This window comes from Pipistrellus hanaki (genome assembly GCF_964339955.1).
Source record: "Pipistrellus hanaki genome assembly, chromosome: 14".
NCBI classification, from domain to species: domain Eukaryota; kingdom Metazoa; phylum Chordata; class Mammalia; order Chiroptera; family Vespertilionidae; genus Pipistrellus; species Pipistrellus hanaki.
The window spans coordinates 29,375,873-29,400,049 of record NC_140516.1 but is presented as its reverse complement, the minus strand read 5'-3'; the positions used below and the strand labels follow the sequence as shown (position 1 = coordinate 29,400,049).

At 41.1% G+C, this 24,177-nt stretch overlaps 1 protein-coding gene across 2 annotated transcripts in view; it reads left to right on the top strand.

Annotated features, from left to right (window-relative positions):
• PRKG1 (protein kinase cGMP-dependent 1) overlaps positions 1-24,177 on the top strand; it is a 1,113,305-nt gene that overhangs the window by 147,581 nt on the left and 941,547 nt on the right. The window contains exon 1 of one of the 2 annotated variants that reach the window (XM_084903442.1): positions 897-1,653. The exons of the other annotated variant lie outside the window; for it this stretch is intronic. Coding sequence (XP_084759568.1) covers positions 1,343-1,653 — 311 coding nt within the window. The 5' untranslated portion in view covers positions 897-1,342. Of the gene's footprint in view, positions 1-896; positions 1,654-24,177 lie in introns of those variants that run through there. 2 annotated transcript variants of the gene reach the window in all.

Sequence of the window (24,177 nt, the reverse complement as noted above, 5' to 3'; positions counted from 1 at the left end):
CATTATAAATTTAGGTAAGCATCAAGTAAATATTTGGCGATTCCAAACAGCATGTGTTTCAATGATGTCAGAATTACCCTTGAACAGAAAGGATGCTGCTTGGTTGTCATCACTTCAGGAAATGATCTAGTGTGCAGGAATAGGGGTGGGAGTGGGTAGAGGTGGAGTGCTATAGCCCTCCTTCTCTTTAGGATCTTCTCTCTTTTTCAAAGTTTATGTCTTGCTATCCAAGTGGAAGGACACAGACCTAACAGCTTAGTTGTCAGGGAAATAATATTTTTAAAGGTATGGTTCAATTTTAGGACGAACTTTTTGGAAATGAGCAATGATTTTTCCCCCATGCTCCCTATTACCTCTTTTCTCCCCAAGGTAGTTCATTAACCTGAGTTTGGAAAAGGTGGTAAGGGGAGGAATTGGCAGGAGCAGGCAGAGTGTGAATGCTTGGGGGAGGGGGGGGGGGAAGGGAGAGTTAGAAGGCTCCTCCCCCTTCCCTTCCCCAGAGACAACTGGCTGTTAGGGGGAATCCCTTCCAGGCATGGAGTGGCTCTACCTCCTGAGAGGCAAGCTTCTCCTCCAGCCTCAGCCACCTGTGTGCTGCGCTCCGGGTGGGAAAGGCGGCTGGGGAGTAGGGAGAGTTCAGACACGTGACTCGGGAGCCTTTCCTGGTGAGGCTGGTGGTCACCATCCCTCCAGAACTCAGGGCTTTTAAGATGCAGAGTACGCTCTGCTCTCCCACGTTTCCAGGATCCTAGACCCTTGTCCTCAAGCCTAGTCTGCTCTGGAGCTGGCTGTCACCTTCCCGTTGGCCTGGGGTCCTTGCAGTCTCTCCCCTCCCCACCCCCAAAGCGGTGGGTGCTCCCGCCTCGCTCCGCCTGCACATCCCCCGGAGCGCCCCGCAGGGTTATCAGGCTCCGCACACGCACCGCTAGCTTCCTCTGGCTCTCAGCGCCAGTGACCGGGGCAGACCAGCTGCTGCCCGGGAGCCTCATCCGAGTCCCCTGCTCCTGCTCCCTCACCACCCAGCAGCTGCCTTTCGGACCCCCTGCAGCGCCCACCGCGTGTGCCAGGCTTTCCATCCCGGGTTGGACCTGCTGTTGTGCTCATCCCCACGCTCAGCCTCTCCACCAGCCCCGCGAAGTGGAATCTGCACTGAAACTCCCGGTGGCTGGAGCCCGCGGACTGGGCATGCTCAGAAGCCAGGGCTGGCTTTGGTCTCAAGTCGGAAGCTTTTGCACTCCGGAGGCAGCAGCGGCGACTTTGGGGAAAGTTGACCGTCGGAGAGGGGAGGAAGCCCCTGGACGCGGAGCCGCGCGGGGAAGGAGCCCAGGCAGCCGGGAGGAGCATGGGCACCCTGCGGGATCTCCAGTATGCGCTCCAGGAGAAGATCGAGGAGCTCCGGCAGCGGGATGCCCTCATCGACGAGCTGGAGTTGGAGTTGGATCAGAAGGACGAACTGATCCAGAAGCTGCAGAACGAGCTGGACAAGTACCGCTCGGTGATCCGGCCGGCCACCCAGCAGGCGCAGAAGCAGAGCGCCAGCACCTTGCAGGGCGAGCCGCGCACCAAGCGGCAGGCGATCTCCGCCGAGCCCACCGCCTTCGACATCCAGGATCTCAGCCATGTGACCCTGCCCTTCTACCCCAAGAGCCCGCAGTAAGCAGGGGTTACGGTTACGCGCAGGGGCCAGGGGGCACCTGTGGGCGGGGAGCTGCTGGGTCTCTGTATCGTCTCTGTGGGCCCCCGCCCCTCCCCTCCCGCTTGCTGTGTCTGTCCTCATCCACAGAAATGTTTCCTTGACTTGCGGGGCTGTGCACGTTTCGTTTCTAGAGCCAGACTCAGCACCTATGCTGCCTTCCCCGTCTTTGTTGGATGCCAAGCTATTTTTTTTTTTTAAAAAAAATATGTGCATTCATCTATGCCACCTACTGTACAGAGAGTTTGAATGCGCCCCAGGTGTGTGTCTGGCTGTGTGTGTATATGTGCGTGAGTGTGAGAAGCGGAAGAAAAAAAACACCCCATCTCCCCAATGCTTTGGCAAAGCTGCCCAGCCGGAAAATCCTAAATGCAGGCTCATCAGACTTGAAATGAAATGCGTGTGATATCATCCTTACTTTCTATGCTCCTGTGGCTCTCCCGGGCTTCTGTGCATGCCGGCCCTTCAGGCTGGTACCCTGCAAAACCTGATGCTCTGTCATCATCAAAGTATCAAAAATAAGCAAACGCGCCTATCCAAGGGAAGATTTTTTTTTTTTTAAATCCTGAATTGGGTGACATTTGCAATCCACACATGGAAGCCTAGTCTGTTGATTTCTTAAAAACCTTTCCCATAACACCGGAGGAGGGGGGAATGCTGCTTGTTTTCCTCCAGGAATTTGCATACTGTTCCGGAATGGGGCACCTTCTCCCAGGAGGGTTGCCTGTTTCCAGGGTCAAAAATAGAGACGGACTCTGCCTTTATTGAAGTGGGTGACACATGGTTTGCCTCACTCCCGGCTTCTGATGCCACGGATCCCACACTGTTCTACAATAGCATTTTAGAGAACTCTGTGTGATTTTGATGTCAGTAGGCTCCTCAACTTGGGTGGAAAGATTGAATGAAACTTGTTCTACACCACCTAACTCGGGAGTTCTTATGGAGAGTAAAGTGACAAGAACTTAAATTAATAGGGCATGAGCACCCCAATAGTGTTATTTTTAATTAATAGATATGATCCTTGATAACGTAAGAGATTTTGGTGCTCTATTCCTAACTACATCATGTTGGCTGGATGACGTGTTATATAATAATAATACAAGGTCCCTTGGAATCCTTCACTCCGTAAACACAAGGGGCTGAGGAGAAAGAGTAAATACCTGATTATCTCCATGTGTATTTGGTGGGTTGGAGGGAGCGTGAGAGTATGTACTGTTTATACTTTAAAAAACTTAAGAGTTATACCTATACTTGTTGGTTCCCGTAGAGCATGTGCTGTTTCTCATGCAGGTTAAGTTTAATGAGGAGATTTTATTCCGAGAGAGTGAGGAAGAGACAGTAAGGATAAACGCTTCTGACTTCACCAAGTTGCCCTAATAGTTTCTTACACTTAGACCTGCCTTAGGAACCTGCGTGGTAAATTAATTTGCAGTCCCGTTATGCTTGCCTGTCTTAGCTAACCAGGTACATGGCCATGGCTCCTGGGCCAAGTTCTGCATAATGAAAAAATAACCCAAAGGCAGCTCTCTGCATCTCTAAGCATTCTGTAGGCTCTCATTTTAGTATTTGCAGGACTCTGGAGCAATACAGAGCAAAATCCACTTTTATAAAAAGACCAGTTTAATAGGATTTATAATGAAGCATGATAAATCTAGCTGATAACTGCAGTAAAATGTATCAGACAAGTTCCAAAGGAATCTAGGCAGTAAGGAATGAGCTGAAGTTTTAGAAGCCTTTTAGTGCTTGACACAGAGGACAACTAGATTTTTTTTTAAAGCCTATCATAGAAAATGAAATGAATGTGGCAAATAATTCTATTATAAATAAACATTTTATCCATGGAACAATGCTGTGCATTCTGATATTTAATAACGTATGCTTTAAGGAAGTCAGCCACTAAGACATCACCATGATGATTTTGGTGATTTTGGAGGATTATATTGAAGAAAATGATAGCATGCCTTCCAAGCTTAAATAATTTTGGAAAAACATCTGTTCTTTTTTCACACTTACATAAAACGAGAACAAAATTGACTTAGATGGTAGAGTGTACCTCTCAAGAGAAAGAGAAGTATATTGTATGCAAAGTGATTATTATCATGTCATTGGAATGATTGTGCAAGATAGCTCCGCAAAGAATTAGGAAATCTCGACAAACTGAAGATGTGTTTGAATTTCAATTTATTCCACCATAAATAATTTGATCACACAGACTTACTGTTAACAAGTGTTTGTCTATATTTCATCTCTGGTGAAACTTAAATTTAGTCCTCTTTCTTAAACTTGCACACAGGTTATCATGAGTTCAAGTTAAAATGAAACCATTTAAATAACATAAAACTGACTTTAACTCATGTTCATGCTACTTTTCTATGTTCTCTCCATTACACGTAGCTAACAGTACTGCTCAGTTATTTGATGAATGAGAATATGTTCCTGTTTCCCTTTTGCTTATTGATATTGCCTTCTGAGGATATTTTTAAAACTTTGGTTTTTTAGCGATTTTGATCATTTAAAAATAATGTAAAATGAAAATTAACTCATTCACTTAAATTGACTTAACTTTTTTGGTTTGAAAGTTTCCCCATTAAAATGGGAATTGGAGGAGAGGTTTGGTCAGATTCCAACAGAAGCCAGGGCCCTCTTGCTGTCTCTGTGGGGAGAGTGTTTTTGTTTCTCTTTCACACGTGTATAGAAACAGCCCTTAAGCCCTTCTTGTGTTATGAATGTGAAACAAAAAACTGAGGTAGCAAATTGGAATCTGTATGCCACTGCTACCACATAATGACTTGAGAATGTAAAACTATTAATGTATATATTTTGAAATAAATTGAGCAAATAAACTCTTAAAAATGAGAAAAATATTAATTTTATGAGATCAGCCTGTTGGCTATATAGACATAGACATAGATATAGAAATAGACATAGAAATAAATATAGATATAGATATAGATATATACTGAGTGACCCGATTATTATGATCTCTGAACGCATAATATTTGTTTATTAGAGGCCCGGTGCATCAATTCATGCATGGGTGGGGTCTGGCCAGCCTGTCCAAGGGGAGGGGACAGAGGCAGTTGGCTAGCCTGACTGCTGGTTGAACTCCTGGTCGAGGGGACAATTCGCATATTAGCCTTACATTATGTAGGATATACACTGACTGGCCAGATTATTATGCATTCAGAGATAATAATAATCTGGCCATTCAGTGTATACATATATATTCTTATGAACTTTTAAAATGATTTTATTTTATTCCTGAAAATTAACTCCATAATAGCACCATGGTCAGCAAACTGTGGCTCTCAAGCCACATGCGGCTCTTTGGCCCTTTGAGTGTGGTTCTTCCACAAAATACCATGGCCTGGACAAGTCGATTTTGAAGAAGTGGCGTTAGAAGAAGTTTAAGTTTAAAAAAATTTGGCTCTCAAAAGAAATTTCAGTCGTTGTACAGTTGATATTTGATGCTGTTGACTAATGAGTTTGCCGAACACTGGGTTAGCATATTCAGTATCTTCTGTTATGATCTAAACCCTTTACCTATGGTAAATATTCTTAAATTCTTTCTGTTTTGCTGTCACAGGGTTCCATGTCATTTCAGTTCCTTTATATAAACTTGAGTTCCTATTACAAGTGGTTAGTATCTCTATAGTCTTGTTAAACTGTTGCTTTTCACCCCTGAGGTAGATGCATTGCAGATAATGATGACATTTTATTATAATTCACTTTTTGATTGCGAAGTACTTTCAAAGAGCTGAGGATATTAAGGAATATTTTCTTATTTTTAGAGACACATTCATTTTGAGATCTTATGTGAGCTTTTAAACCTTGACATCAGGACATCTCAAGAGAAATGGAGTCTTTCTACAGGCTGTGTGTTAAATTCTGTAGGAAGTTGAGAGAATTTTAGCATTTAAAAAAAATATATATTTTATTGATTTTTTACAAAGAGGAAGGGAGAGAAATAGAGAGTTAGAAACATTGATGAGAGACAGACATCAATCAGCCATCTCCTGCACACCCCCTACCGGGCATGTGCCCGCAACCAAGGTACATGCCCTTGACCGGAATCAAACCTGGGACCCTTCAGCCCACAGGCCGATGCTCTATCCACTGAGCCAAACCGGTTTTGGCGAATTTTAGCATTTTAGTGTAATCTTATATGGCATAATATTAAAATAGATTTCTTCAAAGGTAGCAATTAAATTTCAAATGTGCCCTAGAGCTCAGTTTAATACTTTTGTGGGATGTCTTTCATGTTCAATGTATCATCAGGCATTGGAGGTGAGAGATACATAGATCCTATCATCGAGGAGGTAACAAAGGATTAATAATGCTGCACAAGTAAATATTCTAGAAAGTAGAGTAGGCGAGTACAGAGGAGATACTCAAGACAGTAAATATGGAGGCCATTTAATTTTAAGGTTTCAGAAACTCTTGTTGAAATGGAAGTGTTTAAAGTAAATACATATTTGGAGGATGGCCATGGTTTCATGCTAATAGGATTAGAGGGGTGGGGAGTGGCAGGGCCATCAGCAAAGGGAGGGACAGCAAAAGAAAGCAGAGGGTACATCTGGGGAATACAGCAACCAGTGGCTGTATCAGAACTTGATGGTGGGAATTGAAGAAAGCTAGGTTAAGCCTAGAGAATGAGCATATTAGTTTCTATTTTATAAAGTAGGTGAGGGGGCATTTTTGCTTATTTTTAGAATAATCAAGACGTGTGTGTGTGTGTGTGTGTGTGTGTGTGTGTGTGTGAGAGAGAGAGAGAGAGAGAGAGATCACACATTTTATGGGAGGACTACTTGCTACCCATTAGTAAAGCTCTGAATCTTTGAATGTCAGTCCAGTCCTCTACCCCTGACCAGCACCATCCTGCTAATAGCCATAACTATTCCAGCTTGGTAAGGGCATTTAATTTACCAATCAGCAGATGATTAAAACCTGTAAGGAAACCCAGTTCCACTCTTAATAGAAAAAAGTCAGTTTACTCACTTCAAATTGTTCCCACTGAAAAAAATCTAATTTTATTTTTAAAATACTCTTAACTAGCATAGCAGATTCCTCACATACCTAGGCAAATGGGATAGGAGAACTGAATGTGAAGTTGGTTTCTGAAATCCATCTTTCTTGTTTTTGTGGAAGAGTTAAATTCCCACTTAACGTTATTCTACCCCGTTTCCCCGAAAATAAGACAGTGTCTTATATTAATTTTTTCTCCCAAAGTTGCGCTAGGCCTTATTTTTAGGGGATGTCTTATCTTTCCATGCGCTAGGTCTTATTTTCGGAGGATGTCTTATTTTCGGGGAAACATGGTAATAGATGTCCCTATTTGAGTTTCTGAGTTCGATGTTACAGTCTATGCAGTAAATGGGAAGCTGTGGAAGCTTTTATAAAAAATATATATGGCTGAAACTGGTTTGGCTCAGTGGATAGAGCATCGGCCTGCAGACCGAAAGGTCCCAGGTTTGATTCTGGTCAAGGGCATGTACCTTGGTTGCAGGCACATCCCCAGTAGGAGATGTGCAAGAGGCAGCTGATTGATGTTTCTCTCTCATTGATGTTTCTAACTCTCTATCCCCATCTCTCTTCCTCTCTGTAAAAAGTCAATAAAATATATTTAAAAATATATATATGTGTGTGTGTGTGTGTGTGTGTGTGTGTGTGTGTGTAGGTTGTTAAAACCCTATGTGGGTCATTGGAAGCACAGTCAAGTTGTGTGCTTCTGGGGTCGGGGGTAGAAAAGGGGGGGGAGGGACTTGTAATGAAAATACTGACAAGCCCTGAAAGAGTAGCTCCAGAGACTGCCTGAGAATACAAATGACCAGCTTCCCAGTTCTACTGAGCCACATTCCCAAGCTCCTGCTACTTGTTATTTCACTGAAGAGTTGGGTTTGGATTCCTAATGGGGAAGGGGAGAAGTAGGCAGATGATGTTTCTATTGTTGCTGTTTGCAGGTTATAAGGCATATGGAAACAGTTTTTTTTTTCCCCTGTCTGCCTAGCAATGGAGGGTCTCCATGGTATCCTAGCAACCAGTTGGAACACTGGGCTGCTGCTCTTTCTGCCATAGGTACCGCTGCCCATCCTGGGGAGCCAGACCTGCTGCCTGCATTCAAACCCTCCGACCTGAACCTTCCACGCTCTGAGAACACAAGACAATGTGATACACAAGCACATGCTGCAGGCAGCATTTCCCAGTATGCTCAGCAGCTTATTATGCAGTCACATCTGTGGCATTTTGAATCCTAATCTGAATGGTTGAGCTGGCGCTGTTGGCCACCCCTCCCCTGACAGCACATCTCCACTTCCTCACACCCAGCCTTCTGACACCCCTTCCTCTTTCCTCTCACCATTCTCTGTAATGACTGCATTCCTCTGCGTCGCCTTACAGTTTGTTTTCTGAGAAGTACGGGCAGCCTGTGTGAACTAAGTATAACTTTGTTTGTAAGAGCCGAGGAATGCTCTCTCTCCAAAACTGTCATGTAAATATGAACAATAGCACAAGAACTGTAACTACACAAAACAGACTTTCAACAAAAGGTGGGGCTAATGGTATACTTCCACAAGTGCTTTGTGTCTGTGTGGCTTTTATAATCACAGTCATTTATGTGAAAGAGGCAGGAGGGTAGAGTGCGAAGAGGAGAGATGTGTGTGTGTTGGGGTGGGTGGGGGAGGGGAGAGGTGGGCAGGAAAGTATAAAGCAAGATGAGCATTGCTAAAGTTATGCCATATTTGCAAATAAGCTGGGAAGGAGTAATGGGCATTGTGGGAGAATAAGACTGGCACGGAACTTGCAAGTTGAATAGTATTTTGTGGATGAAGAGAGGAGACACCCAAACTGGAGTATATGGAGGGCTTGCCTCCTCCAGTGTGGGAGCTATACTGGGATTTTGGCAGAGAACCATTAAAATGTTTCCCTTTAGGCCAATTTGAATGAATGTATTGTTCCTTTTGAACATCCTATAGGCTGATACCTTGAAGGCTTGGTGGTTCAGGAACAGTCCACAGGGTAGAAAAGGAATGAGGAGAGCAGGTCAGCACATCCCTGTTTCTGAAAGAATGGGTCAGAAGGGCACTGCCCTTCATCATCATCATGGCTAACACTTATTGAGCACTTACTGTGCCAGGTATGGCTCCCTGTGCTGCCATAGATTGTAGTTTTGTTTGTTTGTTTGTTTGTTTGTTTGTTTGTTTTTAATATATTTTATTGATTTTTTACAGAGAGGAAGGGAGAGAGATAAAGAGCTAGAAACGTTGATGAGAGAGAAACATCGACCAGCTGCCTCTTGCACACCACCTACTGGGGATGTGCCCGCAACCAAAGTACATGCCCCTGACTGGAATCGAACCTGGGACCTTTCAGTCCGCAGACCTACGCTCTACCACTGAGCCAAACCAGTTTGGGCCATAGATTGTAGGTTTTATCCGAAAACCCTGTGAGGAAGACTCCAGAGTATCCCATTCCACAGCACTGAGGTACTTGGCTCAGAGAAGCCAAGTAAGTTGCTCAAGGTCACACACTTTGTAAGCGGCTGAGTCTGAATTTGAACTCCAGAGCTGTTCTCCTGAGCCATTAGGTTCTCCTGTGCCCCAAAGGAGAGTGAGGACTAGGCAATTGCAGGAAAACCCAATGAATCACCTATAGGCTGTCCTCAGGGGAGTGTGTCTGTTCCTCCAGTAATTAAATGGGAAGGGAAGTACTTAGGGAGAAGTGGAAAGAATAAGATAGGTCAGTGGTTTCCAAACTTTGCTGCAATTAGAACCACCTGGGGAGCCTTAAAAAAAAATCCAATGCCTAGGTTTTTATCCCAAGCCAATTAAAATGAGAAGATCTGGGGGCGGAAGCCAGCCATCAGTATTTTTTAAAGACGCCTCAGATAACTTCAGTGTGCAGCTCAATCTGCGAGCCACTCTGAGAAGAAGACAACAGTGTGTGTGTGTTTGTGTGCATGTCTGTGTGTTATTAAACAAAGGCAAGGGTAAATTTTCCACTTAAAGAGTAGAATGTTTCTGTTGGCTAAAACTTTTCAACACGAGGGGCTTGCCAAATAGGTATACACTATCTAGTAAATGTCTTATTGTTTATTTATTTATTTAAAAATATATATTTTATTGATTTTTTACAGAGAGGAAGGGAGAGAGATAGAGAGCTAGAAACATTGATGAGAGAGAAACATCGACCAGCTGCCTCTTGCACACCCCCTACTGGGGATGTGCCCGCAACCAAGGTACATGCCCTTGACCGGAATCGAACCTGGGACCTTTCAGTCCGCAGACCGACGCTCTACCACTGAGCCAAACCGGTTTCGGCTTATTGTTTATTTTTATTGGTTCCCATCCTTGACTGCATATTAGAGTCTAGGTAGGTCTCTCCAGGAAATGTTAAAAAAACAACAACCAAAAACTAAAACAAAACACCAAAAACATCTTTCCTGGTGTGCCACTTCCAGAGGTTATAGTTCATTGCTCTGGGTTGGACCTGAGGTATAAGAATATTGTTTCAACTCCCAAGGTGACAGCAATATGCAGCCAGGATGGTGAACCATTTCCTTGGAGTATTCAACTTCTTGTTGTCACTGGCTATTTGAATTCCCACTCTTTGGAAAAGCACTTTCCTGGGTCCCTTTCTACCAACCCAAACCCAGTCTTACCCTGGAGCCAGGCAGCTCCATTACCCCTCCCCCCACAGCATCTGCACCTCTCTTTATCTCTGGGGTCACCTGTGTGGGCCTGGGGCATGGTCATTGTCAGCAGCTCCTGTCAATGGAAGTGTGTTTCCTCTTTCCCACCATCCCTGAGTCCTGGCCACCATTCAAATATGACACATTGGGATCAGCCATCACCCCAAGTCTGCTCCAGCTCTCACTGGAGCAGCTGCCTCCTTAGCCAGGGAGGCAGTTCCTTGGGCCCCAGATGCTTCTGTGAAATTTTAAGTGTCTGAAGGTGAGACAATGAGGAGCCCCCTGGAAGAGCAGGATGGGGCTTGTAGTGCCTCTCCTGGTATGTGATGTCTGTGCAGCCAGCTACAGTGCTTTTTTTTTTTTTTTCTTCTTCCTCTTCAGATATTTTATCCTTTTAAGGCAAACAGCCTGAGATCAGGCTGAGGAGTACTTTCCAAGTAGGCTTCAGAGAAAGCAGAGCGAGCACATCGAAGCTCTCAGCCTCTTTTCCGGCCGGGCCGGGGGTGTGAGTGGACCGATCTGGGCGCTGCTGGCAGATGAGAGATCTGAGATGACACCCACAGTCTCTGTAGGTCCCTCAGGAGGGCTCATGGGGGGAGACGGGAACTGGACCCCCCGTGGTCACAACCTCTCTGCTGCCTCCTTGCCAGCTCTTTGGACTCTGTCTTGCCCTCTTTCCCCTGACAGTGTTAACAACTCTTCTCAAGGCGTTCCGAATGGTCTCTGATAGGAGCCTGTTTACATTTGTAATTTAATCATCGTCTTCTCAGGCGAGGACCAGCCAATACAAGGCTTTCTGTAAGCGATGGAAATAGCTGGTATAATTGCAGATACTCTGTGGCAGAAGACATCTGAGGATGGAGCCAGTGAGGACCTCTCTTGTCTCTTTCCCCTTCTTTCTAAAATATGGAAATGTATTCAGCTGACAGAGAGCATGTTAGAGCAGAGTAGATGTAATAAGGCTGTCCAGAGAATTGGGGACATTAATTACGCAGGGAAGTTAATCATAAGGAGAGTAAACACTTTCATTATGAATCCGGCTTCATGTGGCCCACACGGTTATTGGACCTAAATGGGAATGATAAGAGGAATTAGCAATAATAAGTAAACATGAACAAAAGCATGTGTTCACTTATGTGGCTTAGCCATTAGACAGTATTATGGGCGAGAGTTGGTACTAGGACACTTTCTTAGAGTTGTTATAACCCAAGATATGAAAGGATGGGCATTAGCTCAGAAAAAAAAAATCAGTGACAGCTTAGTGTTGACATATAATAATGTTGACATATTTTCAGCTGCATCAAATTTTTAAAGAGATGTTAATTTTTTTTGCCACTCTAAAGATTATAAATGCTAATTAAACTTACCAGCCTTGCTTCAAGACAGATGTAATTTTATTGACTTCTGTATAGAGATTGAGTAACTTAAGTCCAGCAAAAGCAGAAGTAAATAGGTTAAATTATTAATATGTGCCAAAAGCATATCTCCTAATCCTGTTGACTTCAGATGTTCAATTTTCTTACTTCTAGTCAAAATCTGCTCTTTAGGGGTAGCTCTGAGTTTCTTTGAATATGAAATAATGATAGTATAAGCCAGTGAGTTTAATTTGGTTAATTGTATTAAATGTCAATGATGATGAATACACCTCAGCGAAGCAAAATGCTTTTGCTATTTTCTGAAACAATCGTAATATGGCAATATCAAGCTTTCTCCAGATTTAGACAAAGGAATAACGAGAGATTGTAAGGGAAAAACATCTCCTTTCTGGATACACTGTATATCATCTTAATGGTCCAGCTCTATCAATAAATTATGGTTTTCACGATGCTTTTAAATCTGGAGTGAGAGGAAAGATAAAAAGATTGTCATGAGGAGAAAGAAAAAATTGGAATTCTGAATGTTGCCCCCCTGGAGTTAATGTTACTGATGGATTGGAGTGTGGATCGGCCGTTCTCTACTGTGTCTGCAGGTGGCTGGCAAATACAGTGTACAGACTAGCACACTTCCATCTTCATAAGACACACTTTGCCTAAATGGTGACTGAGTAATACATTTCATATTATGCTGAGGCGGAAAAGACGGCCTTATATAATATTAGACTTGTGCTGGTTTGACAGGATGTCACCATATCCTTTACAGAGGAATATTAAACATCTGAAAGTGACAGGTACCATTTTGGTAAGTTGTGATGGCAACTCATGAGGTCAAGGGGGAAGAGAGAAAAAATGCATTGGAATAAAACCCAGAGTGCCCACTGCATGCACTATCGGGAAGGAAACATTATTTGAATCATGTTCTTTATTCTGGGTCCTTGCTATTGTCTTATTTAGAACTGTCTGAGAATAAAAGCAAGTCCACAGACACTCAGGTATGTAAGAGTAGTTATCTGCTGGAGGATCCATTCAGGGAATCCCTCTTTATTTTGAGTAAATGGATTTTAATTAAAGTAACTTTTTCAGTTCTGGATTGTTAGAGGAAAACCTTTTTTTCCCTCTTCCCTAATAATGTATGTACAGTGCAAAATGAAAGAACTGCTTAAAGTTTCTAGTCATTTACTTAATACTTACCTTTATAAAACTATAGTGCTGCCAGCTGTCATGGCTCAGTGGTTGAGCTTTGACTTTTGAACCAAAGGTCATGGTTTGATTCCTGGTGCCCATGCCCAGATTATGGGCTCTATCCTCAGTGTGGGGAGTGCACGTGGCAGCTGATGGATGATTCTCTCTCATCATTGATGTTTCTCTCTCTCTCCCTCTCCCTCTCCCTCTCCCTCTCCCTCTCCCTCTCCCTCTCCCTCTCCCTCTCCCTCTCCTTCTCCCTCTCCCTCTCCCTCTCCCTCTCCCTCTCCCTCTCCCTCTCCCTCTATCTCTCCTCCCATCTCTCCTCCCTCCCTCCCTAAAATCAATGAAAATATATTTTTAAAAACATGTAGTGCTGCCCTGGCTGATGTGGCTCAATGGGTTGAATTTGGTCCTATGAAAGAGAAGATACTGGTTTGATTCCCAGTCAGGGCACATTCCTGGGTTGCAGGTTCAGTCCACAGTAGGGGACGTTTAGGTGGTAGTCAATCAATGTTTCTCTCTCTTGCTTCCTGTCTATCTCTTAAACCAATAAAGACATATATTTAAAAAAATGTATTGCTGAACTCCATTATACGTTTATATAAAAAATGTTTCTTGTTATAGATCTGAAAAGCTTTAGAGTATTATGAAAGAAACTTGCAGTGACTTTTTGTTTACTGTGGTAGCCTTGATCAAGAAATAGTTATTTTTCTTCAAAAAATCTCATTTCAGGCTTTCTATTGTTCTTCATAAAAGGAAAATATTACATGAAAATTTATAATCTGCCTGATTCTGCCTTCCAGATGTTTTATCATTACTTAGTATGGAGACCTACTATATTCTCTTGTTGAAAGAAAGAAATAAGAACTAAATGACTCCTTGTTCATGACACACTGAATGGCATATGACTAAATGGATATTATTTTCAAATTGTCCTCATGAAAAGGAATGACAAATAGAATAAACCACTGTGAACAGAGCATCTTTGATTAACTTTTTGCCACCTCTTTGCATATTTTATGAATTCATCTGCCTTTGCCTTTTCTTTGCTCTACATAACACATTAACATATTCATTCCCCCTCTTTTTGAGTTTTGGTGGGAAATGCCCAGCCTAAAAGAAAAGTGTTTTCCTCTTTTTTTTTTTTTTTTTTTTAATAGGGAACTACTAAATGAATAGAGTCTATGGCCTTTGAAATAATAATAATTAAATAAAAAACCTCCAGAAATGGAGAATATAGGGCTTAGAAACAATATATATATATCTATATATCTATCTATCTATCTATCTATCTATCTATCTATCTATCTATCTATATGTCCTTGAGTGTTGTTGTTGGTTTTTTTTACATGTTTGTGAATGATTATAGGAAATTACTTCAGAAAATTCTGACATTTGAAAGGTATCCTATTATTTCCATTCAGTTATATCCCATCCATAATAAATCATTATTATTTTAAGCAATGTCAAGTTACCTTTCTGTACTCTCAGAAATGAAGAGATCAAAATAACTTCTACTGAAATATTTTGGTTGAAGATATCACTGCAAGATGTGCAGAGAGGTGACTAGTGTATAACACAGGACCTTCATCCTAAGGTATAAAACAAAATACTGCTCGTCCCAGACGTGTCCACCTCTTTCAAGTGATCCTTCCCCTCCCGTGCCTTGTCTCGCTGTTTGGTCCCACCGCTGACGCCTTGTGCCGTGTTCATCATTTGTCATCACAGAGCAGTGCTCCGTCTTCTGGCTTCCTAGGGGCTACTGTCGGGGTGATGGATGGAAAATAACTCAAGTATACATTTATTTGTCTTGGCAAGAGTGACATGCTCTGCTAGATGAGCTTAGAGGTCATTAAATAATATCTAGGTGAACCCTTGATGGTGAGATTTTAAATCATCTGTGGCAGGTATACCTTCCCTCTACCCCTGTTCCATGCTGACTTTCCTTGCTGGGTTTCAAAACTTCTTTTGGGAGTTCAGTCCATTTCTTTCTCATCATGGAAGGGAAGAACATAGTATTAAACATGTCTTTGCTTCAAACTAGGCTCACTTTTTTTTTTTCTTCTTTTTTTCTGGGCATAGAGAAGAATTTTCTCATCTTCACAGAAATCCTTTATAAAGGGAAGGCAGTAATTGTTAAGTTTTAGCCTTGTCTTTACTGGTCAGTTAGTGATAATGATTATGATGATAATGATTATATATATATATATATCTTATATGCTGCCTATGCTCTTATATAATTCTCCAAATCATACCCTTTTTTTCAGATGGAGGACATGAGGCACAGGTAAATTAAACACTTTGCCCAAAACAAAACAGTGGGCTAAAGCATTCAAACCCAGGCCTGTGTGACCACAGGGCCCATGCTTGTTCCCCATGTGACATGTGGCTTAGCTGATTCTCCTAACCACTCAGTTGTTTTTAGCATGAGTCCTATTTTCCACTTTCTTTTATAACTTTATTTATATAGCTCTTTGGCACATTTTTTTTTTATGTACCCACATTTTTATATACCATACCATTTACCCCTCTACCCAGGGTAGCCATGTGGGTGTTCTCCTTTAGAGACTAGCACACCGGAGTATTGTGGTTGTTCTCCTGAAAATAAGATTGTATTTCAGCTATATTCAAATTGTTATCAAAGACAACTGCTCATGTCTACAACAATTTTTTTTCTGTATTATACTTATAAGTTTTACCCATCCTGTACTTCTATATTTTGTTTTATTGGCCTAATACTTTTAAAAAATATATACATGTTTTATTAACTTATATATACATGTTTTATTAACTTTTATATACATCAAACCAGTATTTTCTCTTTCATAGGACCAAATCCAATACAGAGAGAAAGGGAGAGGGATAGAGAGTTAGAAACATCACTAAGAGAGAGAAACATTGATCAGCTGCCTCCTGCACACTCTCCACTGGGGATGTATCTGCAACAAAGATATGTAACCCTTGACCAGAATTGAATCTGGGACCCTTCAAGCCCACAGGCCAATCCTCTATCCACTGTGCCAAACCGGTTAAGGTTGGCTTAATAATTTTAATTAGCTTGTGGTTATCTCTATTGAATCAAATTTCCATTTTAAAATCTGCTGTTTTGGAATATATGCCAAAAATGGACACTGCCTTCTCAGGGGTTCTTCCAACATGGAGTGGGCCAGTAAGCCTGGGATGGAGTTATGTTTTTAGTTTTTAGTATCTGATTTTATAGTACTGTGTATTTTCCTTCTTCATATCCATCAAAGTTTAAATTTCTCTAAGTCATTATTTGGTCAACATATATTTTCCTCAAAGATGGTGAATGCCATGAGAACAAAGCCAGTATTCTTTTTCACTCCATGTTGTATCATGGGAGCCCAGAACAGGGCTGAGACACAGCCCTTAAATTTTTTTTTGTCAAAGGAAGGATGAGATGAAGCCTTTTCATTTTTGCCCTTGGGTGCTTCATCTTTTCAATTAAAAGAGTTTTAAATGAGAAACTTCTGTCACTAGACTCAGTAGAGCATGTTTGGTTTGGTCAAAGAGTACTTTATAAACTTTTGAACTGGAATGCCTTAGGTCACGGTTGTGAGATTCCCTGAGTTCCTCAAGTTCCTCATAGCCCTGACTCTTTCTACTTTCTTATTAAGCTTCTGTTCTTTGTTTGTTTGACCTGCCTTCCCTCTGATGACATTTGAGTTTTTTACAGGAAAATCTGGGATTCCATAGTCTTGAAAAGTCCTTTTTAGTTTGAATAATCTGTTTCTATATTATCTTTCCATGGAAGCATAAATGGATTGATTTCTGAGAAATCCAAACATGGGATTAATGGAAATAGTTATAGAGACTCTTTCAAATTCTTAATTTCTTTTACAGATGCAGCCAGAAATTTCTCTAACAAAATCATGTCAAGCTGAAGATAATATAATAGCTTACTAATTTTGACTATGCAAAAATTCACATGGATCTTAATATTGTGAGATGGTATAGAATCAAACTCATGATAAAATATAATTTCATTAGTGCTTGCTTCAAGATTTAACCAAAATAAAATGGAAAATTTAAATGCTAATTTTTGTTTGACATATTGCCTTTTATCTTGTCAGGATAGAACCTGGGAATACCCAATCCTGGAAAACATTTTTTTTTAATGTGACCATGTGCCTCTGTGAATGTCTGAGGTTATTTTCCTAGAAGGCCTTGGTGCCAGTGCAACTGTATACCTGTAGTTAGCAAAACAGGGCCTGATAACAACTTATATTCATTAGCTAGAAAATGAATCTATGGTGATCTCATTTTTGCCTGGCAATATCTGAGTGTAAAAAGGAGAATGGATCATCTCCATTTTACAGAGGAGATAATTAAGGATCAAAGAAATGGGATAACATAACCTAAATTCAACAGTTCTTCTGTGATAACACTGTAAATACAATAGGTTATCAGATTCAATTTACTTTATTTCCACACTTTTTACAGCGTCAATGCATTCATGTGATTGCCTTCATACTCCACTGAGTCCTGTGGTTCAGCTGTGCACTCATGGAAAATGCAAGCAAGAAGGCTCAGAACATCGTCTATACCAAGGATAAGGGCAATTGATTCAATTGCAACCTCACCACTTACTAAGTGTTATTGAATCTGTATGATCTTATATTTTTCTCATTAAAAACAATGATTAAAATGTATGTCATGATTAGAGATCATGCTTATGAGTCCCTCAGTGCAGAGTCCAGATATGGTATGGGCTCCATAAAGAGCATAATGCATAAGCTGTTGGGATTACCATTATATGGTTATCTTAATTGAGTTCATTACACCAAATTCCATTATTAAGGTGCTATAACCATCTCTCAAACAAGTTGAAGAGCATCAGGTGGAAAGAGTTTTAGTAATGAGAAGATCCTAGAGCTGAGACTACTGCAACCCAACTTGGCTTTGCTGGGTCTGATTCAGAGGAAGATTAATTGACAGCAATAATTCTATATGACTTCTTTGTGGGATGACCGTGGGCAAGGAAGGGAAAACACAAACAGTTTGAAGTTCCATAATAATGCAGTTGACTTCATCAATGAGCAGTTGCAGGCCTACAGAGACATTAAGAATGGATTGGCAAGGTTGAACTGAGATTTATGTATTTAAATTATGTTAAAGGATCAAAATGAAAATAGTTGTGATGGTAACTGAAGGAAAAGCTAGCTATCTGTGCTCTCAAGACAGGAAGAATACTTGGTGGTCCTTCTTTGCAGATGTACTTATGTGAAATGGTAATGACATTGTTCTTAACCTTCATTTTAACATGTAGGGCCATCAAACATGCAGAATCTGGTGCTGCTGCTCTGGAGTCTTGTGCAGTTTTAAAGACCCACTGCTTTGATGATTTGATTTTAATCCACCAAATGTATTTAGAGCAAAGTGCCTTTTCTGTTTTCTGAAATGTCTGCATAAAAGTTATGCACCGATAATGGATTTCTTTTGAAAACCATTCATTCCTGACTTGAGCATTTGCTATTCAGGCTGAGATGCCATCAGATGCAGAATATAATCTTAGCCTATAAGTGCTTTTTCTTAATGATGTTGATCCTGCATCTCAAGATGTCTTCTCAAAAACAATATGATTGTGGGTGAAAGCAGTGATAACAGCCTTGTTAGCCAGTGGAGGGATGCATTAATGGTCTTGGACACATTCTTGACAGTTGGGGTGATGAGCTGATAAAAGAAAGCTCTAGAATAAAAATAAAAATGCTAGTTTGTTTTGAAACATGTTGTGTAGTACAAAAAAAGATAGATTCTTTTTAACAGCTTTATTGAGGTATTAACTTACAGCCATAAAATTTACTCAGGGAACGTGTGCAGTACAATGATTTTAGAAAATTCATAGAGTCATGCAACTATGACCACAATCAAGTTTTAGAACATTTCTATTATTTTCCTAATTTCCTGAGGCCCATTTGTGGTAAATCCAAGCTCCACATCTGTCCTAGAAAATCACTGATCTGCTTTCTGTATTTATAAATTTACCCTATCTGTACCTTTCATATAAACAGTTATCTTATTTTTTAAATTATATCAATTCACTTGAATGATGATGGAACATCAGTTTATAGTTTACTCAATGGGAAGATTGAGGTTTAAAAGTTAAGATTGCATTGCTGTTACATTCAATATTAAATGTCATTAGTGTCAGAAGAGTTCAACGGAATGACTTTTGTTGTTTTTGGAGTAATTCATAGACTGGGGGGTTTAGTTTTGTACCTAGATCCAACATATTAGTGTGGTAACGACATGAATATTAGTAGCAGGTTACCATTTAGAAATTGCTTTCCTATTGGGGCATCAATGTATCTGTCTTCCAAATCCCAATAATAGTTCTAAGGACAGAGAGTGTTTGCTTCATTGTAGCAGCAAATGAAGCCAACGCAGAGAAATTAAGTAATTTGCTCAGAAGCACACAGTCTGCCTGGGTTCCAAGTCTATGGGTTTGGCTGCTATGCCAAGAGGTGCTGTGACAAGCTGGATATGGCTTGTGCCTTTCTACAGCTTCCCGACTCTTTGCACTTTTACAGCACTAAGATATATCCTCAAAGTTACCCTCATCCTTGCCATTTTGGCTTCCCATGTGTGTCTTGCTGAGGGGCAGTAAGAGAGCATTTGTGTAGTAAAGACAAGCACCAACCCCTTTGGGGAATAGGGAATTGATCAAGGAGCTGTTTGTGAAATGAGAGAAGCAAAGGGCGGGGGGGGGGGGGGGGGTAATTTGAATTGTGAAATAAAGGAATGGACAAGCGTATATAAGGGAGAAGTAGAAGACAAAAGAACTTTATAAGATTCGGGAGGAAGGGGGACATTTCACTTACCTAGAGATGCCTGAGGTGGTGATTTCAGGAAGAAGGTTGAAGGTTTCAGTAAATACTCTCTTAGTGGTAGAATCTTTTAAAAAGGAAGGATTGTAATGGGTTCTTATGCCTGTGGGGCTGGGAACAGACGAACAATACTAAATGGTCTCAAATGCAGATGGGTCTGTCCCAAGTGGGATGTGACTGACTTAAGCAGTGATTCTCAACCATAAAATTATTTTTGTTGCTACTTCATAACTGTAATTTACATAACTGTAATGTAACACAGATATTTACATTACGATTCTTAATAGTAGCAAAATTACAAAATGATTTTATGGTTGGGGGTCACCACCACATGAGGAACTGTATTGAAGAGTCGCGGCATCAGAAAGTTTGAGAACCACTGGATTCAGGTGACTGGGGCTGACCCCAGTTTGGCTCAGCAGAGGCCCTGGCGTGCTCCCTGGCTGGCCGCATTCCCTAGAAGCCTTTACGCGAATGCCAGTTAGTGCTGTCTGGTGCAAAGGCTTCTGGGTTACGAGCCAACTGAGAAACTTGCCAGTTTCTGTTGCTTATTCAGCAGCGAAATGAGGTGGCACTTTTAGCTTTTGTTCTTCTTGTACAGGTACCAAGAACAAAATTTCAGCTTAAGAGAATAAAGAGTACTTTTCCTTTGAGGATGCGCTGGGGATCGATAAAAGGGACTTCAGATGCGATCAACTCTTTCATGTGTTTGCGGTGAGCTGCAGATTCAAGCTTTAGTTACAGGAGTGTTTGGGAGACTTAAGTTCCATTGCACACATTTGAGTCTTCTTATTCAAATAAGTAATACTGCAGATAGCGATGCTTGTGTATAGGAACACGTTTTGATACATATATACCTACAAAACAACTGGGGATTAAAGTAGTATAGATACAGACATTACATTTCAGATACAAATGATTTAGGGCAATTTCATAAAAATGGGTATGATTCAACACACTTTTTAAAACACTTCATACATGTTGGAGCAGGCTGATGCTGATTGTAGGGGTCTAGTTCATTTGCAGACTCCAGAATGGGGGGCAGAACACAAGGATATGAAGACATTGGTGGTTCCCTGAACTAGATGCATCAGGGTCACTTGGAAACTTGTTAGAGATGCAAATAGGATAGTCTCTTCCCAACTCATTGAATCAGAAGCCCTGTGTTAAGGCCCAGCCATCTGTTTTCAAGGTCTTTCTAGATCAGTGGTCGTAAACTAATTAGTCAACAGAGCCAAATATGAACAGTACAACTATTGAAATCTCTTTTGAGAGCCGAAAACCGACTTCTGCGCATGGGCCATGAAGTTTCAATCACATAGTACGTGCGTGCCCGCACGTGGTATTTTGTGGAAGAGCCACACCCAAGGGACCAAAGAGCCACATGTGGCTCAAGAACCACGGTTTGCCGACCACTGCTCTAGGTGAATTTGATGTGCCTAAAGTTTGAGAACCCCTGGAATAATAGGATGAGGATTTAGAAATAACAGTGTCAGATGTACCATTAAAATGTCTGAAGGCACTTCACCTCCGTGCCCAGAACACTGGAGCAGAGATTCGTAGTTAGGTGCTCTCTCTGCTTCCAATCTGCTACCAATGGGAATGTCATCCCCCCCCCTTTTTTTTTGCTTCAGTTCTACCTGCTTTTTACTTCCATTAAGTCTTCTCTGCCCACTCCAGTCTGAAATGATTTATCTTTTGGAATACCATAGATCCAAATTCTTCAGGTCTAATGTTCTTTTGAAATTGCGGGGGAGGAAAAAATAGTAATTTTCTTCCAACCTCTCTAAATTCTTCTGGCTAGACTAATAATGAAATCAACATTAGACAGATTAACAGGAGAAAATGACCAAACATGTTACATATGTATGCATAGGGGTTCTGTAAGTATATGGCAACAGAGGATAACTCATGTAGTTGAGGCTTGTATACCAACCTGGCTTTAGAAGAAGGGGTAGAGGTGTGGTTTGGGACTTCAAAGATCTGGAAGGCAATTTGCATGCAAATGGAAAATCAAATGTGTGGTAAACACTTGTTTTCTGGGCCAGCTTTAAAAAACAACAACAACGTGTGTGTGTGTGTGTGTGTGTGTGTGTGTGTGTGTGTGTATATATATATATATATATATATATATTGATTTCAGAGAGGAAGGGAGAGGGAGAAGGAGAGAGAGAGATAAAAACATCAGTGATGAGAGAATCATTAATCAGCTGCCTCCTGCATGCCCCCAACTGGGGATCGAGCCCACAATCGGGTATGTGCCATTGACCAGAATCAAACCTGGGATCCTTCAGTTCACAGGCCAAGGCTCTATCCACTGAGCCAAACCTGCTAGGGCTAGTTAGGCTATCTTTAACAATGGGACCCAGAGAGGACTCTGATCAAATGGGCCTTGCTAGGTTTCATCCTATCACATCTTGTTCATTTAAACTATAGTTACCTATGAGGACATCTATTCATGGGGCTGGTCCTCTATCTAAATTCTTTTAGGCAGTTCAGAGGAAGGTCAAACTTCCAGAGTCTTTTGTTTTATGAAAGTAACCAGCTTTAGCTAACCAGTATGCCAACATGTGTTCTTGGGGGTGGGGGGTGGGGGGGAAGCAACTTCTGCTTTCCCCTCAATGCCTAATATTAACTCTGTTTTGTTCATTATCATTTCATAGACACACACACACATGCATGCACTCACGCATGCACACACACTTAGGTGCTACTTCCTCAAAGATAACTTTCTCTGAACAGAGTATGCTCACTGCCACCTCAAATCTTTTCTTTTGTGTTACCTTACCTTGGTTTCTTCATAGCACATCATCTGAAATTATTTGTTTTCTGTTCTTTGTCTTTCCAGAGGGCTTCACATAAGCTCACCTCTGTTGATCCAGAGTCCAGGTCAGTGCCTGGCATATGGTAGTGGTGAAATGAACAACAAGTGATATAGGTCTCTCCTGATCTGGATTGTAAACTACCCCGGGACAGGGCTTATATCTCAATGTCAAATAAGAAATAGAAATGTAAAGAGATTAGGGTAGTGTCTGGGGTATAGAAAGTACTCACATGGCATTATAATTTATTTTTCAGTTTTTTTCTCCTCTCATTGTTCTCTGCTTCTAACAGTTTCTTATACTGAGTCTGTGCTTGAGGAGAGATGAACATGTCAACTGAGACAGTATTAAAACTTTGTATTAGCAATTAGAAGACATAATTGAATAGATCAGTGTTCTTCATGTTTTGATTTGTATGTGTTTATTGAATTGATAATGTTTGGTTTTGAGATTCAAATAATAAGTCAAATTTTCTAAAAATTGAAATATGGAAACTTTATATTTTCTTCAGATTTAAGGTATACTCTTAAAATACTCTCAAATGTCCTAGCCAGTTTGGCTCAGTGGATATAGTATCGGCTTGTGGACCAAAGGGTCCTGGGGTTCGATTCTGGTCAAGGGCACATACCTTGATTGGGTTGCAGGTTCCTCCCAGGCTCAGGCCCTGGTCAGGGCTCGTGCAGGAGGCAATCAGTCAATGTGTTTCTCTCACATTGATATTTCTCTCTGTCTTTCCCTTTCTCTTCTATATTCTCTAAAAATCAATGGAAAAATATCCTCATGTAGGGATTAAAGGAAAAAATTATCCTCACACTTTATTGCTAAACAATTAAAAATCAATAACATATTATAGGTTTATAACTCTCACCTGAAATCTTTGGGTCCCAATGTGCTTTGGAATTCAGATATTCTCCTCCAGATTTTTCAATGATAGCATGAAAGGTACACATAGAATGGATTCTGTAATCCCTCAAGGGGGATCTAGGGCAACTCTTGAAAAACAAACATCTCTGCATTTTCCAGCAAAACATGTAAATATTTGATTAGCTAAGTAGGGGAATTAAAAGTTACAGAACTCCTCATGGTAAATTCAGGTTGGGCTTTGTGACAAAGTGAGTTTCCTATAAACTTCCAAGACTTGGGCTTTTAGATGCTTTGATTTAAAATGTATATCCCTAAGGTTTTGGTATATAGTCTATCAGGGGAGCCAACATTTACATTCTAGACTTTTCATTTTCAAAAGCTGAATTAGTCAGCAATTTACATTGGAGGGCACTTACAACTCAGAGAGGTTAAGCAACTTGATCAAGATCACAGAACTGTATACAAGTGAAATCGGAATTGGAACCCAGGACTGGTTGACTTCACACTTCCTGTTCTTTCTACTACAGAGCACTATCCTTTAGTACGAAGTTAGGGTTAAAAATAAAAAACCCCAAAGCACTGTTTAGTGCACCCCTTTGGTTTACAGGTGATGACAAAGGGGTCCAGAGAGTTTGCGATCTAGGGTATTGTCACTGGTGAGGGCCAAATCCCAGACCCAGGTCTCTTGAGACCTAATTCTGTG